This window comes from Cuculus canorus, chromosome 19 (genome assembly GCF_017976375.1).
Source record: "Cuculus canorus isolate bCucCan1 chromosome 19, bCucCan1.pri, whole genome shotgun sequence".
Lineage (NCBI taxonomy): Eukaryota > Metazoa > Chordata > Aves > Cuculiformes > Cuculidae > Cuculus > Cuculus canorus.
Genome location: NC_071419.1, coordinates 330786 through 346566, shown reverse-complemented (window position 1 = coordinate 346566; position 15781 = coordinate 330786). Strand labels below are relative to the sequence as shown.

Here is a 15781-nt window from a genome sequence, read left to right as displayed (position 1 = left end):
AATGATTTCACATACCCCTGGCTGAGATAGTGTCCTTCTGCAATCAAATATTTATCCACTGGACACAAAAGTTAACTCTCCAATGGGCAATATTAATCCTCACAAACCTTTTCCTAGAAATGGCATGCTGGAAAGTTAATAATGTCATGGTTATTAAAATGACTGAACTTCTCCTTAATCATTAGGCAAAAGATGCTTATTAAAGTAAAAGATGATTAGATTGTTAGGTGCATAATAATCAGACCCTAAAATGAATTAAAGTCTCATTCAATAATTCCCCAGATGTGATCTTTGAGTATATAAAAATTGCAGTGTGATCCCTGCAATAGGGTATTAATGTTTTCTGGAAGAAAAGTCGATAGTCTGGTGAAATAATATATGCTGAGTTGAAAAGTTGTTTTTCACAGCAAAATTTGTACTTGCTCTTCAGCCTTTGCCACTGCAACTGAGGTTTCTGAGTTATTATACTAACACATGTAATATCACCAGATTGCACAAATGTTTAGAATTTAACTGTAGAAAATAGAAATAATCTATTTGGTCTACACATGTAGACATATTTGTGTACGTGTAGACACATAAAAGTACATGGAGCAGGTATACTCTTGTTTTCTGTGGGGTGCAGAAATGAGATGGCAAAGATTATGTTTAATATTTTCTCTAGAGCTTCAAAATACTCAGAATAATGTATTTAGCTAAACAGACTTAGAGGTATTTTTGTGCTATTTGTATTTATACTGTTTTGCTGCCATAGCGGTATAGGCAATAGTACCTGTCTGCAGCCAGTGCTTCGGAAGAGGCTGCAGCTCTGCCAGAAAGGGAAGCATGTGTGTCTGTTGGTGTGGCTGCTGCAGGTGAGCACACGGGGGACTGAGTGATGCTGGGAGGGCACAAAGTCTCTCTGTGGCTGATTCCTGTAAATATTGAAGCATATTCATTCTGAATTTCCATCCCCTGATCAGTCCCATGCTCTCAATTAAAACTCAAAAACGTTTTTATGTTTTTGTGGCATTTGATTTAGGCAATGACCACAGGTCTAAGTCTCTTTCTGCCTGCAGTTGCTTTAGGTGTACAGATAAACACAGGATGATGGTTGAACCTGTTGACTGGTTTGGCAGCTGAAGAGCAGTTCTCAACCTCCTTATTACCTTGATGGAACAAGTACAACGTTGTATCCTGTTTATTTTTCACCAGTTAAAAGTGACGATGAAGATGGGGATGTTAAGCCCACCAAAGGACAAGTAACCCAAGGAAAGGGAAGTGATGATGGGAAGGACCCAAGACGACCTAAACGACCAAGGACAATACTTACTACGCAGCAGAGGCGAGCATTCAAAGCATCCTTTGAAGTGTCTTCCAAGCCCTGTAGGAAGGTAGGTGCTTCATCAAGGACTTGAAATCAGCTCTGACACCAGGCCATAGGGGAGACAGGGTCCGGCCACTGCTCCAGACTGTTTTATGGGTAAAACAAAAATCGTGAAATGACTTAGTTTCCTTTTACATAGCTTAGGCTATTTGTTTGGTACTTACAAAACTGGTAGTGGCATTAGGGCAGAATTTCCATAAACTGTATGAGGAATTTTAAAAAGTAATTCCGTATATGCAGTTTTTGTTGTAAGTGCAGGCATATCCCTCCTAACATAACTGATTAGTTTTTTAAAAAGATATTTAAAATGACATTATTAAACATTTCTTCCTGTAGGTCAGAGAAACGCTAGCAGCTGAAACAGGACTCAGCGTGCGAGTTGTCCAGGTCTGGTTTCAGAACCAAAGAGCAAAGGTAGGTTGTTTGTCAGGTTCTCAAAAGTAAAATGCAGATTGTCCTCCAGCATGTATTTCTCCTCCCCTCAGCCTCAGCATGTACTGCCAAGACCCAAGGGCAGAGCTGTATGTGTTGCATGTGCTGCTGTCTGCATCCATATGAAAAAGCAACTTTCAAACACAGAAATTAAGTTTGTGTGCTCAAAGCAACATGAGGGTGGGAGTATATTTTGCATGCAAATGCAAACTGGAAACTGAAATGTTTAAGCTTTGAAATGAAGCTGAACCCACAGTGATGTGAGTGCCTGAATACAAACAGTGTGTATGAATCAGTTCAGTGTTTGTTTTGCAAGGAAACAAAATTGTTGCATTCTGAGCCATAAGATTGTTCTGTTCTTCCTCTTTTATCCAGATGAAAAAACTAGCACGAAGGCATCAGCAGCAGCAGGAGCAACAAAACTCACAGCGACTAGGGCAAGGTAGGGGATTTGTGGTGAAGGCAAAGTAAGGAGAAAAGAATCTACAAGGTTTCTTGAAGTGCCATATAATGTCTTCAGTACAGCCATAGAGAGCATACATAGGCCTGTGGATAATGTGTGCCATCCTCAGTGGAAACACAGAGTTACAGGGCCAGACCCGGGGGGTGCTTACACAGGAGCAGTTACCTCCTTTTTAGAAGAAATGTGCAGTATAGAGGCGCTTTCAACTGAAGGAGATCTCCAGAACCCTCGCTCTAGGTAGATCCTCCAGTTCGTTTTCTCCTGAAGAAAGGACTACATTCAGCTGGGCGTCTGCAGGCTTCTTGGAGTGCACCAGCATTGCTGCCACAGCCACAGCACTGAGAGCTCCTCCTGCGCCCCAGCAGCTGTCTGGACACTGGGACACTAGCTACAGAGGCACCAGGGCTTGCTGTGCTGCTCTGTGGATGTTCTGGAGGTTCCCCAACTCCCAAGGCCTTGCAACCTTCAGGCAAAATGGTGCCAACAGAAGTTAGAGAATAAAAGGGCTATGTCACACAAAGAACAGACTTTCGGAAGATATGGTCCAGCACCCAGGAGCTCCAGCAATTATGTAGTCGGAAATCACCAGACTTTCAGCTTACTTCTCAGGGCTGTATATTCTCAAAGTTTGGATGGCCCCTGTGAATGACAGGGCACACCAAGTTGTGGTTACTCTGCTCGTGTTCAGTACTGTCACTGATGCTGCTGTCTGCTGCCTCTCTTCCTAAGCAGTGACTGTGCTCTCCTGTTTGCTTTGCAGAAGTGATGTCCAACCGAATGGAAGGAATGATGACATCTTACACACCACTTGCACCGCCACAGCAGCAGATTGTAGCAATGGATCAAAGCAGTTATGGCACAGACCCATTTCAGCAGGGTCTTACCCCTCCACAAATGCCAGGCGACCACATGAACCCTTATGGTAAGGCATGCATCATTCTGCCGCATCAGAAATAGCAGGGTTCATACGCTGGTTGACATACCACAGGGTCAGTAGAGCTACTTGCTTTTGTAATATTTTTTCTGGGATTTGTACCAGGGAAGTTGTACCCATCAGTTTTGTGTTTATGTTTTCATGTACACATTAGGGGTAGAAGAGACCTCATCCCAGGCTCTAGAAACTCTTCCGAACTACTTCACATTATAATTCCGATAAACGATAAACTAAGCAGCATCATCTTGCCAGCTCTGCTTTTTTTAAACCACTATCTAAGGCACAGGAATAACCAGTACCAAATTCTAGCTCATCACAAGATTTTTCTTTTTCTTAGAAGCTTTGGGAAAAGGTGCCTTGAAAAATGGTCTAATAAAGCCAGGTAGTTTATTCATTCCAAAATGAATAAGCACCCCTCTAGGATCCCTCAGACTGGACGCACGGATTTGCTAAAGAATAGCTCTTGAGCTACTAAGAGATGTGTCACCACAGGACATTTCTCCTGCGTATTTTTATTCTTGGCCCAAAGTCAAGATGATGGCTTGCTTCCACAATTTCCTGACCATGCACCATCAAGTGGATAGGTACACCAAACACATCACAAGTATTAAATGCCTAATAATTGATTCTGGACAATTGCAGTGTTGCATTTAAATAAAATGTAACGGAATTTCTCAGACTGTGATTGTTGGCCTTGCTGTAGCCCACAAGGGCTCGTTACATCAGATTTGGTTTTGCTATCCAGGAGCACTTCCTTGTAGAGGTACATGTGTCTCATGTCATGAGCACAGCATGCATAGGCCAACAAGAAATCTGCTTTGTGTCTGTGTTATTACTTTTCTCACTGAGACAAGTCCACGGTGCACACCAGGCAGTTTGGTAAATCTTGGATGGAGCTGAGGACATCTGAAGTGCAAATGAGCATTAGGTGGCTTGTGATTTTGTTGCTACCAATTTGCTTGGCTTTCTAAGCAAAACTCCTTGAGAAGCAGGTGCTGTGCTCCAAGCCAGTGCAGGAGATAGCACAAAGCTGTCTCATATGAGGGCATGAGGGAAAGGAGCCGGACTAACACTTTCTTAGTGAGACTTGAGCCAGAGCTTTTTCCAGTATCTTGAGAGTTGAAGTGAAGTGAAACCATGGTTGCTAAGGGAAATAAATGGTGCTGTTCCAAACCAGCCGCAACCAGCCGCGTAAAACTGGAATTTTCTGAAATGAAATCATGTTTACACCTGTAGCTCACTTGAGGCCAGGGAAACTGGGTCTCCTCCTGGGCCCTGTTGCATTTGTAGATCTGTGTTTTGCTTTGTTTGTAAATGAAGAAAGTTACTGGTTATGGCTCTTAGACTGCTTTCCCCTGTCACGGGCACTCGGAGTCTGCCCCCACCTTCCTTAGTAGCCCCAGCTCTCCCACAAATGCTGGATTCCAGCTTATGGAGAGCTGGGGACCTGTTCCTCCATGGCACCATTTGCTCACATTGTCAGCCAAGATTTCTGTGCTGCTGACTGCAATGTAAATTAAAATCTGGCAGATCTGAGTGCCACCACTGCCAGTTGAGCTCTGCAGATGGGTTGCTCACCTTTCTCTTTGTAGACCCTTAGAGCGAAATTACGTTAACGTGTAGAAACAAACCCAGGAGTGTTCCCTTTTGCTGCAGTGTGCAGCATGTGAGCATCCGTGTGTACTGTGTCCTCCTGGCTGCACATAATCCAGCTTAACATATACGTTTCATTTGCAGGAAACGACTCCATTTTTCATGATATCGACAGTGATACCTCTTTAACTAGCTTGAGCGACTGTTTTCTTGCCTCTTCCGAAGTTAACTCCATGCAGGCTAGAGTAGGAAACCCCATTGACAGGCTGTACTCTATGCAGAGCTCGTATTTTGCCTCATGAAAGTAAAAGAAAAGAAACAGCCGACGTATATTTAGCCAGTGACTTTTTCCAGTGCAGACTCTACAGCCATATGTTGCCCAGCTCTTCCTTCACAGTGACTCCTGCTGCCTCTGGACTGCAAAGAGCATTTTTAGGAAGACTGTATCTGTGTGCATATATGTGTATGTATGTATACATATATAAAAATACCTACCTACATACATACATATATATAAACAAAACACATCCACCAGTCCCATCCGCTTGATTCCCCGCTTGCACCAGACCACGACACAAGCATGGAAGGAACAGAAGACCCTGCTCTTCGGCAGACTTTGGTTTGGTTTGGTTTGAGCTCATCATTGTAGAGGAAATGGATTTTGCGGAAAGCTAGACCTTTCCTTCCTTTCTCTCTTCCTTTCTTTTGGATGTTTAAACATTTTTTTAAAGCCACTGATACTGACATCAGTCAACCATATGACAAATAAATCAAAGAAACTGGAGATTCCTCCCTTTTCTTACTGCATGATTCATACTATGTTGTGGATAAATTGCCATTCGAACTGTGAGAAGTTAATGTAAATGTGACGTTCAACATTTGTTTCCTTTCTACACATTTTCTACATAACCTAGATCTGCTCATTAGTTTATAGCCCTTACGCATCTGATACTGAGGAAACTGGTTAATGGCGATACGTGTGGAGAATGCCAGTGATTTCATAATAAGAAAGATCTGTGACCCTGGAGAGGAGATGCATCTTAGGGACAGAGGCATTTAGGTTAGTATTGATCTTAAATAATTAAAAACTAAAGGTGCTTACAAGACAGAGTTTTATTTAATTTTTTTTGGAGTGTGAGAATAAAACATTTACATTTGTTTGTAATTATTGAGGTGCCAAATTTCAAGTCTAGACCATGATTGGCAAACATGTTATTCATTCTGTTCTGTTTATTTCTGTTTTGCATGAGGCATGAATGTGCTATGCTCCATTGTCCATCTGGAATAATTAAGCACTACTTTGATTAAATTATCTCGCCTCAGCAAGATTCTATGATATACAGTTCTAGCCTGAGCCATCAGAAGTCCTGAAATGTGTACCAGCTGGGTGAAAAAAAGGTATGGAAGAGATTACAATGGGAGATTTAAATATGTTGAGCTGGAGTCTATCCCAAGTCCTGCAGGGACACTGACGGGACTCCTGTATTTGACAATAAATGCTGTAACTGATCCAATTGAGAGAAGAACAAGGACACAGATTGAAGGGAACATCCCAGCTGAAGTATGAATGTCTCAGATGCTAAAGTTGGAGCATATGTCATATAGGTTTTCGTAGGGCATAAAATATAATAAATAATAATAGTATAGTTATAAATATTACCTGGTGATAATTATAATGCAGAGAGGCAGACAAGTACGGTCATGGCTCTTAGTGGAGAAAACTTCATGGGGAAAATTTGCCAGGGTAATATCTGTAATTATGGGGTGTGTTCAAAATAGAGCTCATGGGGAAAGATTGGCAGGATAGGCACTTTCTTAAATAAATACCTTTAATATATTGACCATAATAGCTGAAAACAAGTCCAAAGCATTGGTTAATCCAACTACTCCAGGCTGGGGACTGGTACCAGCCAGGCTGCCGAGTCTCCCGTGGGGATCAGCACCTTTTGCAGGAGCGTGGAACTCCCTGGCACTCCATCTTGACGGGGGGAGGCCAGAGTAGGGCTGCTGGGGTGCTGCCCACCCCTTCACCACAGAGAGGGTCCTCCTTGGGTCCCGGAGGGGTGAGTGGCAAGGATCAGTGATAGGTCCAAGGGCAACAGTAAGAACGTGCTCCTCCCCGGCGCGTTAGCGGTTTCTTGAGAAAGCAATGTTTTATCTGCAAGATAAGTGCGTGAGTTTCTGCTCTGTGGAGGCAAGGAAAGCCCTGGGGGAGACGGCTCCACGTGTGCAATGCAGGAGAGCAAAGTGCAGAACCCAGGCAGACCCTTCCTGCTGTGGCACGGTGGCAGACCCAGTGCCTGCCACACACAGAGCCCTTCATGAGAGAAGGGGCTGATGTCTGTGAGGATGCCAGGGTGACACTCCCCTCCCTGCAGGCCCCCGTGCCCAGGGAGATAGATCTGTCATACCCATATCCTTTTGCTAGCGACCATTCTCACTTTCTGACAGGGATGTGGATTTTCAGGTGAAAGTTGTGAGCCCCTGGATGTGTTCTGAAATTGGAAGAATTTTCTTTTCTTTTCCCTTCACTTATTTTTCCTCTTCCTTGTGTATCAAAATAAATAACAATTTCCTTTTTGCATGGTAGCAAACATCTATAAAGAACTCAGGTGATCCTCATTGCTTGCAGGGCAGCAGGCAAGCAGATTTCATATGGCACATTATAAATATTTGTGACCACCTATGTCAATGGATTCATCGGTTTTCTTTCCACCCTTCTGCTGTGTTACTTTAGAGTCCTAGAAAAGTATCTTTGCCATCTCAAACATACCAGGTTTATAGACTTTACATATAGACACAACCTTGCTGCATCCCTCATTACTGGCAGGATCAAAATGGCATTTATAGTGTTTACAGGGACTTATATAAGAACTATAATGTGACCTGCAGTTTGGAGAACTGCCTTGTCCCAACTCTACCTCTGCTTCTGAGCTGGATGTTGAAAAAAACAATCCATTTCCAAGGAAAGAATGAGATATCCCACTTCATAGCTGAAGTAACCATCGTCTTTTGCTGATTTTTTAGATGACTGCCGCCTTTTTTTTTTTTCTTTTCATTGCTTGTACATGCCATCTCCTCTTCCCTCAATGTATCATATGATGCCTTAGCTGTTTGTTCCTCTGTGCTCTACCATCTCTGGTGCCGCATGCATGACACAGTCAAGCTCTCTGACGTGCATAACATTTCCCATGCTACTGTGGGTTGCTGCTGGTCAAGGGGAGGAATGCATAGCCAATGATTTCCAGTGGACACATTATATCTGGCAAAGGCCAAAGTTCATTAAAGCAAAATAAATGTCACTTTTTTTGTGTCGAATGAATTACCCTACTGGAGTGTGATCATTGTGGTTTTAACCTGGGACCTGCAGTAAAAGATTATGTAGCAACCTCTGACCTTTTTGATTTCTGCTTTACTCTTCTATTGTCAAGGGAATGTCACCAATCAGGTGAAAGTAAAGCGTTTAATGGGCCGTATCACAGTAATATCTTGCACTGAGTCAAATTGATAAACTCTTGCCAAAAAATCTTAGCATCTGGCACTTCCACGGAAACCACAAACAATGATTGCACATATGGGAGCTCAAAGGCTATAGAGGTCATGACAGCAGTTTATTACATGCACCTTACAGTGATCATTTTCCCTAGGAAGTTAACCCCTCTCTAATACAGATGCATGAAGTGAGCTCTTCACGGTGTTTCAGTCGTGTTGTTTTGGTTAAGCAAGGAATACATGTTAAGCTAAAGTGGTGACAAGATGCAATTAAGTAAAAGATGATTGATTAGGTTTCAGTGTTTGCTCAATAATGTTTGACAAAGATGATGGTGTGATCAGAATGAATAGCTAGGCACTAGCTTCCTCAGAGGTCTTTATTGTGCAGTTACCAGACCTGTAACGGTAACACCTAGCGATTTCCTGGCAGTCAGAAATGGTTATGGAACAGCGTGTCTCTCGATGCCGCTGCTGGGCTCTGGGCCGGGCAACAGCACGTTTCCATTGCAGGGCTGGCTTCCAAGGGGACGGTTCCTACCACACGCTGCTGTTCTTGGCCCCTCATTTACCACAGCCCTCTGGATTAAACCCTGCACCTGAAGCTGTAGGGGCTGGTGGTAAATGTGTTTTTCAGTCGCGATGTAGAAGGCAATTATGTTGGTGTAAGTAAATTGTGGAGGTTGCAGTCACTAAGATTGAAAACGCCATCCTAAGCATTTTGATCATTTCTTTAAATGCTGTCATCCAAATCATCCAGATCACTTGGCTCAGTTGCTGCTAACCGTGCCTGAGATGTGGCTCACCTGAGTCTCGTGATGGCTGCTGAGTGGATTTTTCAGACCCACCCTGCATGAGTTGATGAGCATTACCAGGTCCTTCGAAGGGGTCATTGCCGCTCCGTCAGCAGCAACTCAGCCACTCTGCTGCACTGCCATTGCATGGGGAAGGTCCTTCATGCTGCCAAACCTTCCAGGGATGATGTGAACCCACTTACCTCTTCCTACTGTGCTCAGGACTCCCTTCCAATTTCCTTAAGGATGTGAAATATGTCCCAAGCCACCGCCCAAGGGAACCCAGCTCTGCGATGCTGCTAGGGATGCTGCAAGCTGGGGTTTGTGAGAGCACTTCTTTGAACTGTGTCATAATAATTCTGCTTGTCCCCAAAAGTCACTAGAAGTCAACAGCAGAATCCAGGAGGAAGGGAAGGGTTCTTCCAAGCCTGGAGCTTGGTCACAACAGTGGAAGGACAGAGAGGCTGCTGAAGCATGTCAGACCCATAAGAGCTGGAGCCGCAGTACCCAAAGTCTCAAGTGCTCAGGATAGTGCTTTACCCAAGCCTGTGCCCAGACCGTGAAGTGCATTGCTGAGGAACAGACACTCCCCCTGTGTGTGCGTCACCTCCAGCCCACCCTCCTCACCTCAGTGGCACAAACAGCCAACTGCTGCACCACAGCAGCATGGCCAGGGCTTTGGGCCGCTCCTCACTCCAGTGACGGGGTGCTTGGACACTTGCTTGCCTCTTGGCAGGTACCTGCAGTCTTTTGGCTTTGGTGGGGTTTAAGCACAGTCTTGCTCATTTGAGGCCTGTCGGAATAAGCTGACGGCCACCTGCCCTCCTCGAGGATGCAGCCCGGGTCCCTTTGGTTCCACACAACCTGTGTCTGCTCAGCAGGAACTGTGAAGGGGCTGCCAGATACTTTGCATTGGGAACTCTGTTTTTATGTGAACACCCTATTTTTTAGCTGTGTATGGCTGTATTACTTGTATATTTATATATTCTGTATTTATGTTATCGAAATGTAGTATTTTGTAGCTGTCTGTTACAATTTGTTTAACTTGTAAAAAATATGACTATGCTCTCTCATACTTAACCGTAGATTCTCTGATCCTTTCCCCTCTGTTGGTAACAAACCAACCTAATGTATGTAGATCGGATTTTTTTTTTTAATTTAATTACTTGTCATTGTTAAATTATTTATTAGTGTTTTAAATTTTCATTTCACTGCTTTTTTTTCCCTGCCACCATTGCCTGGCGGCTAAGATACATGAGTTTCTCATACATTATGCTCCTTCCCATGTGCACGTGCGTGCGCACACACACACTCTCTAAATAAAAACAGAAAAAAAGAGAGATTACACTTCAGTATATTTGTAAATAAAAGCAACCTGTAAACAAAGCAGGATTTTCCGTCGTGTGCAGTTCTTTGCTTTTCCAGACTGGAAGTGTGTTCTCTGTGTACTGGGGATGGCACCACTGTTCCCTTAGACAGGAAAACCAGAGGACTGTGACAGCAGTGCGCTGCATTAATATTTTCAGTGATGTGCAACAGTAGCCCAGGCTGCTCAGTGAGTGCCCTTCTTTCTTGCAAGGGGAGACACAGCAAGGGCAATGGCAGGGTCTCCTTTCATACAGTTCTTTGGTGTGAGAGCTCCTCTACAGGAGGAAAGCTGCAGGTTGAGAGCTCCTCTGGAGGCATGAGGACTGTCTTTAACGCATCATCATGGCCCTCAGCCGTTTTTGCACGGACCAGTTTAGGTCAGGAAAAGTCTGTAGGAATTAAAGATGGTGTAACCAGACTAACTAACCAGACCAACAGGTGTGTGGGGCAGGTGCGTCTTGTTCCCAGCAGTGCCAGGAAGGCTCAGCTAAAGTACATGGCTGTGATGAGTCAACTGTAAAAAGCCCAGTAGCTGGGCATGCCTGGAGTGGTGATAAGCCTGAGTGCTCTACTCCTCTGCCATTGGCTCCATGCACAACTGTAGAAAGAACCAAGGAAATGTCTTTCATTACAGAAAACAGCTTACACCATGAACACATTAACTCACCGGCCCTCTGCTTCATCCATTGCCTGGCAGAGGGCTGGAGCATGAGCTGTTCCAGGGGAAGACGTTGGTGCTTATCACCACTGCCTGCTATGGCATCGTCCAAGAACCAGAGAAGCTCACGGAGGTAAGGGCTGTTTGCTGCTCCCAGCTGTGCTCTGGGTGCAGCCTCCGCTGCTCCAGCTGTTTGCCAGGGCTCAGGGGTCTGGCAGGGAAAGGCTTACTCAGGAATTATGCTCTCTGCTCGTGCTGCTGTGGAGGCTCCCACTGAGGCTACGGGCAGTATTTCCAGCAGCAGAACAGCAGCAGATCTCCCGGAGTGAGGCACAGGGCCCCGTGCTGGTGCCCAGGGTTGCGGGCAGTAGAGGCAGGCAGTGCCAGGTAGTGCCCATGGGGCACAGACAGGCACAAGTGGCCCCGTCGTAAGCCCAGTGTGTCTGCAGCACCTGACCTGCTGCCAGCACTGCCCCAGCACGGGCTGAGGTGGTGCAGCTTGAGCAAACCCGCCCCTGGCGGCTGTGGTTGTTCCAGGGGGACCTAACAGGACCTTTCCTGAGGCAGACAATGGGAGCTGCGTGCTAAACCAGACAAATGTGTACAAGAACTACCCATGGATCATGAAGTATTAATCCAGTAATGGCAAATTTGAGACCAATATAAGGTGATAGATATGCGCTGGTTTCTCTTGGGCCATGTAAACATGAATGTGAACTTCAGCTGAGGTTTGATCTGGTCACATCGGATTGCTCGTCACCATTCCCCAGGTCCAGTGATGCTACATTTATTTACTATGCCTCAGGCATGAAGTCACAATTTCTATTCTTTATTAAAAATCAAACTGTGCAGTTCTCCAGCTAGCCTGCAGTCACGGAGAGGGGCAGCCCCCTTCCCACCCCCACTGCTGCTCACAACATTCCAGCCCATCCTTTACAGCCCTTGTGTGGCAGGGTGAGTTCATCTGGCTTGAAAAACAGTCATTAAAGGCCAAAATGACAGTGTTTTCCCCTGGAGCAGCTGCTTAACCTGATGTGGACTGTAAGGACAGGGCTGCAGGTGTCAGTGAGAGAAAAGGAGTGCACTAGGAAACTGGTGCTGGGCTGAAGGAACTCCAACCCCCTTTCCCATGACAAACCATGATTTTACCAGTGGGGGTATGGTGCAGCCCGGGTAGAGAGCGTTACAGAACTGCTTGGTACTTCCCACCGCAGTTTGCACATCGTATGTGCAATGTCACGCAGGGCACAACACGTCAGGAGGCAGCAGGTCGGTGACATGATAAAAATCAGTCATAAGTGTTTAAAACTTTTTCCTGATATTTAGTTCCAAGGGAAGCACATGTAACTGCCGAGCATGAACCTCTGCTAAAACTCTCTGAGGTAAGAGAGGACACCTAGCCCTGAGCTCAACCTGAAGGCCTGATCAATGAAGCATTTTTGTTCCCAGTCGGCACCTTCTTTCCCTTAGACTGTCCAGCTCCAAACTTCATCACCCTGTCCCCCTCATGCTTGTTATTGGTGGAATGTCACTAAGGAAAAATGGATTGCCATTAGCAGTTGGTTTCACCTAAGTCAGAGTTAGCTATTCAAATATTCATGTTCTGCATGCATCTAATATTTATGAAGGAAGAAATACTGAGTTGCCTATAGCCATTTCCGAATCTCCCCAAAAAGATAGGTGAAAGGGAGCAAAAAAAAAGAAAAAGAAAAAAAGGTGATTAATACATTTGGGTCTTGGTGTTCTGCATTGTTTGTGCTGTGTTTCTCTTTGGTGTCAGTGAGACAGAATGAAGACTGATTTATATGCCACAGCTGTAGCAAACAAAAGAAGAAGCGGCCAGGGAAATGGCTAGAGGTAAAAATGCCGGTGCAAAGGGCTAAAGGCCTGCACCTGGGTACTGCTTCCCATGCAGCCTACCCACCTCGGAGCACCTTGTAAAATCAGATTATCTGCTGGACACGGGAGTTCAAACAGCCCTTCAAAAGATTTGTCTTAATAATTGCTGTCTTATCTTAACTTCTGTTTTTTTATCAGCCAAAATTCCGCTGGGAGGCAGATCCTGAGGATAAGGTGCTGTCACTCTTAATTATTATTACCTCTTATAATGAAAACACATTTGTTCATCCTTCTGTGCACTTGGAAATGGTGTAACTAATGAATGCCTAGTGTTTTATCAATATGTTTAATAACATAAAAGAAGCATTATCTGCATGGTCCCACTGTATAAAATGATTGTACATTAAATGCTATTAAATAAATAGCATACTTGCTTCTCATTTATTCGTATTCAAATATAAACCAATTACTCAGTAAGAATGGAACCCATTTTTACGTTCTCAGAAAACTGTTCTTTCCTGAAAACCAAATTTTCCATTTAAGATGCTGTGGGGCTATTTTCCGTCACAGAAGGAACATGATAATTAGCACTAGAACCAGCAGGTACATTCTGAAATGAGAGAAATGATAGAGAATGCTATTTCTTTGTTTACTTATGATGGGAAAACAAAACCATTCTCTTTGAAAGCTCTCTAATGAATTTGGCTTGTAGTATTTATCAAAGCAACAGCCACCATTTACACTTTCAAACTTTTTTTTCTCATAGTTTGAGAATTAAATAAGACTCACTTGGATGAAGAGATAGCACGCTGTCAGTTGTACCTGTGGAAGACCTCGGATTCAGATATCTGCCCGTGCCCATCTCCCTGGCCCGCAGCTCCTCACCTGGGTCTGACAGTCCCCTTTGATAGAGCTGGGCTTGGACTCCTCAGCTGTTGCCAGCAGGTCAGTGCACGGTGCGGAGCCCTGGTTTGGCTTCATTGTTTCTGCAGATCACAGGCTTGATGAGCATCACAGGGCAAGCAAGACAGTGTTAGACATGACCAGAGCTGCTCCCCAAACTGTAGAGAAAGGAAAATAGTGCTGAGCAGTAGATTATGCAAGAAAACAACATTTTACTGGTTCTTGAGAGAATATTTGCTCTTCTCTACCCTCTAGATTTATGTTAACTGATAATCTTTTGGCCTTTAATTAATGAGAACATCACATTCTCTCTTCTTAAGCCAAAAAAAGGGCATGGAGGCCTTTTGTATGCCTTTGGATGGCATGTGCACAGGGAACTTTGCTGGGGACAAACAGGATATCTGCTCGCACAAGAAGCTTCCTGCCCACCCCTTGTGCCGGCTTGTCTCTGCTGAACCTGTAGTGAGCACACGATTCACTCCTAGCAGCAGATAATGAAGGTTGGATTTGCCCCTGGCATAGTCAGATGGTGTCCGAAGGAAAAAAGATTTTGGTAGACAGGTAGATAAAAGCAATGCTTTTATGACAAGTGTTTAATAGCTGACACCAAGGTTGACAGGCTGAAGCCATTAGCAGAGCCCTGAAGCCTGGCTCCAGTGCTTAAACTACTCATGGTGTCTGTCAGTGACACACAGATTTTTCTCAATGTCCTGTGCTTGTGTGTCTGTCCACTTCCAAAAAAAAAAAAAAAAAATCTTTCGATATGCTGTGATAATTTGGTTCTAAACGGACATATTCAGCATTCAGGTGGTTTTGTCAGAGCTGAGTTATTTTCCCACATAGACTACTAAAGGCTCTGAAAAACTTCTTGCAGCTTTCTACCTGAAATATTATTTTCCTGCATAAAAAAAACACCCTCCCTTCAAAGCATCAGGACTATGACAGCCTCAACACAGTTCTTCCCAAAAATACCTTTAGTCCTTCCACTGTGTTCAGTGTTCAAGACATTGTTTTGGGAACTACGACGAGACAGAGGTGCCCAAATGAGGTTGAGAGGCTGGCTAATGGTAGTGGCCAAAGACAGGGAGTCACAGGGAAGGTGACAGTGACCAGGACAACAGAGATCTAAAATTATTTCCCCCACGCAACGGGGATGCCTTCTGGTTGCTGGCTCAGCGAGGACATGGGTCACAGCATTTAAGGCTTTTCTAAGGAACGTGTTTCACAACACAGCAGTCTATATTATTAAAATGAGGAACATGGGATATGAAATGTCTTTTCCCTCTGAACACCCATTCTATAATTACCATGCCCTTTCCCCCAAGGGAGCGTGTCTGTGGGTGTTGTGTAATGGTTATGAGCTACACACCCACAGACAGCCAAGACATTCAGCTCTCTCCACCACACCTCCCTTGTTACCAACACAGCTTAATCAGGCTTGCTTAATTTGTTCCTTTGTTCAACAGGTAACAAGTAAACTAGTGTCCAGCAGCACACAATGAGTTACTCTTGATCAGATTCCCAGTGATCTATCCCAGCTGGGGCATTCCCTCACACCTGTGTTGTCAGATTAACCTGATAAGGAGCTGCTGATAAATGTTGCACAGTAGTGCTCCCAGTGCATTCCCTTGATCTTTCTTTTCACCTTAGCACTATGTGATAACCTTGTGCTTTAGGACTGAGGGGAGGAACCAGGTAATTATAATCCTAGTGGCAATAGTCTTTCATGTAGCACACAGCAATGGAAAGGTGCTGCTTACTGAAGCAGGCAAAATATCCGTGATGAAAAAAGAATAATCACAAAGCCCTGGATAACCTAATCTCTTTTCTTCATTGCTATGAAGAGGGAAAAGCCCCCAGATCTGTACTCTAGGTTGGAAGAAACAGCAGCATGTTTGAAGGCAGGTTGCTCTTAGGCTGGCAGCTCCAGGATGCACCAGAG

At 44.5% G+C, this 15781-nt stretch overlaps 1 protein-coding gene across 1 annotated transcript in view; it reads left to right on the top strand.

The window, feature by feature from the left end:
* Positions 1-10583, top strand: part of LMX1B (LIM homeobox transcription factor 1 beta) — a 96580-nt gene extending 85997 nt beyond the window's left edge. Inside the window, exons 4-8 of the mRNA XM_054084346.1 lie at positions 1195-1373; positions 1703-1780; positions 2174-2240; positions 3022-3183; positions 4933-10583. Coding sequence (XP_053940321.1) covers positions 1195-1373; positions 1703-1780; positions 2174-2240; positions 3022-3183; positions 4933-5090 — 644 coding nt within the window. The 3' untranslated portion in view covers positions 5091-10583. The remainder of the gene's footprint in view (positions 1-1194; positions 1374-1702; positions 1781-2173; positions 2241-3021; positions 3184-4932) is intronic.
* The last annotated feature ends 5198 nt before the right edge of the window (positions 10584-15781 follow it).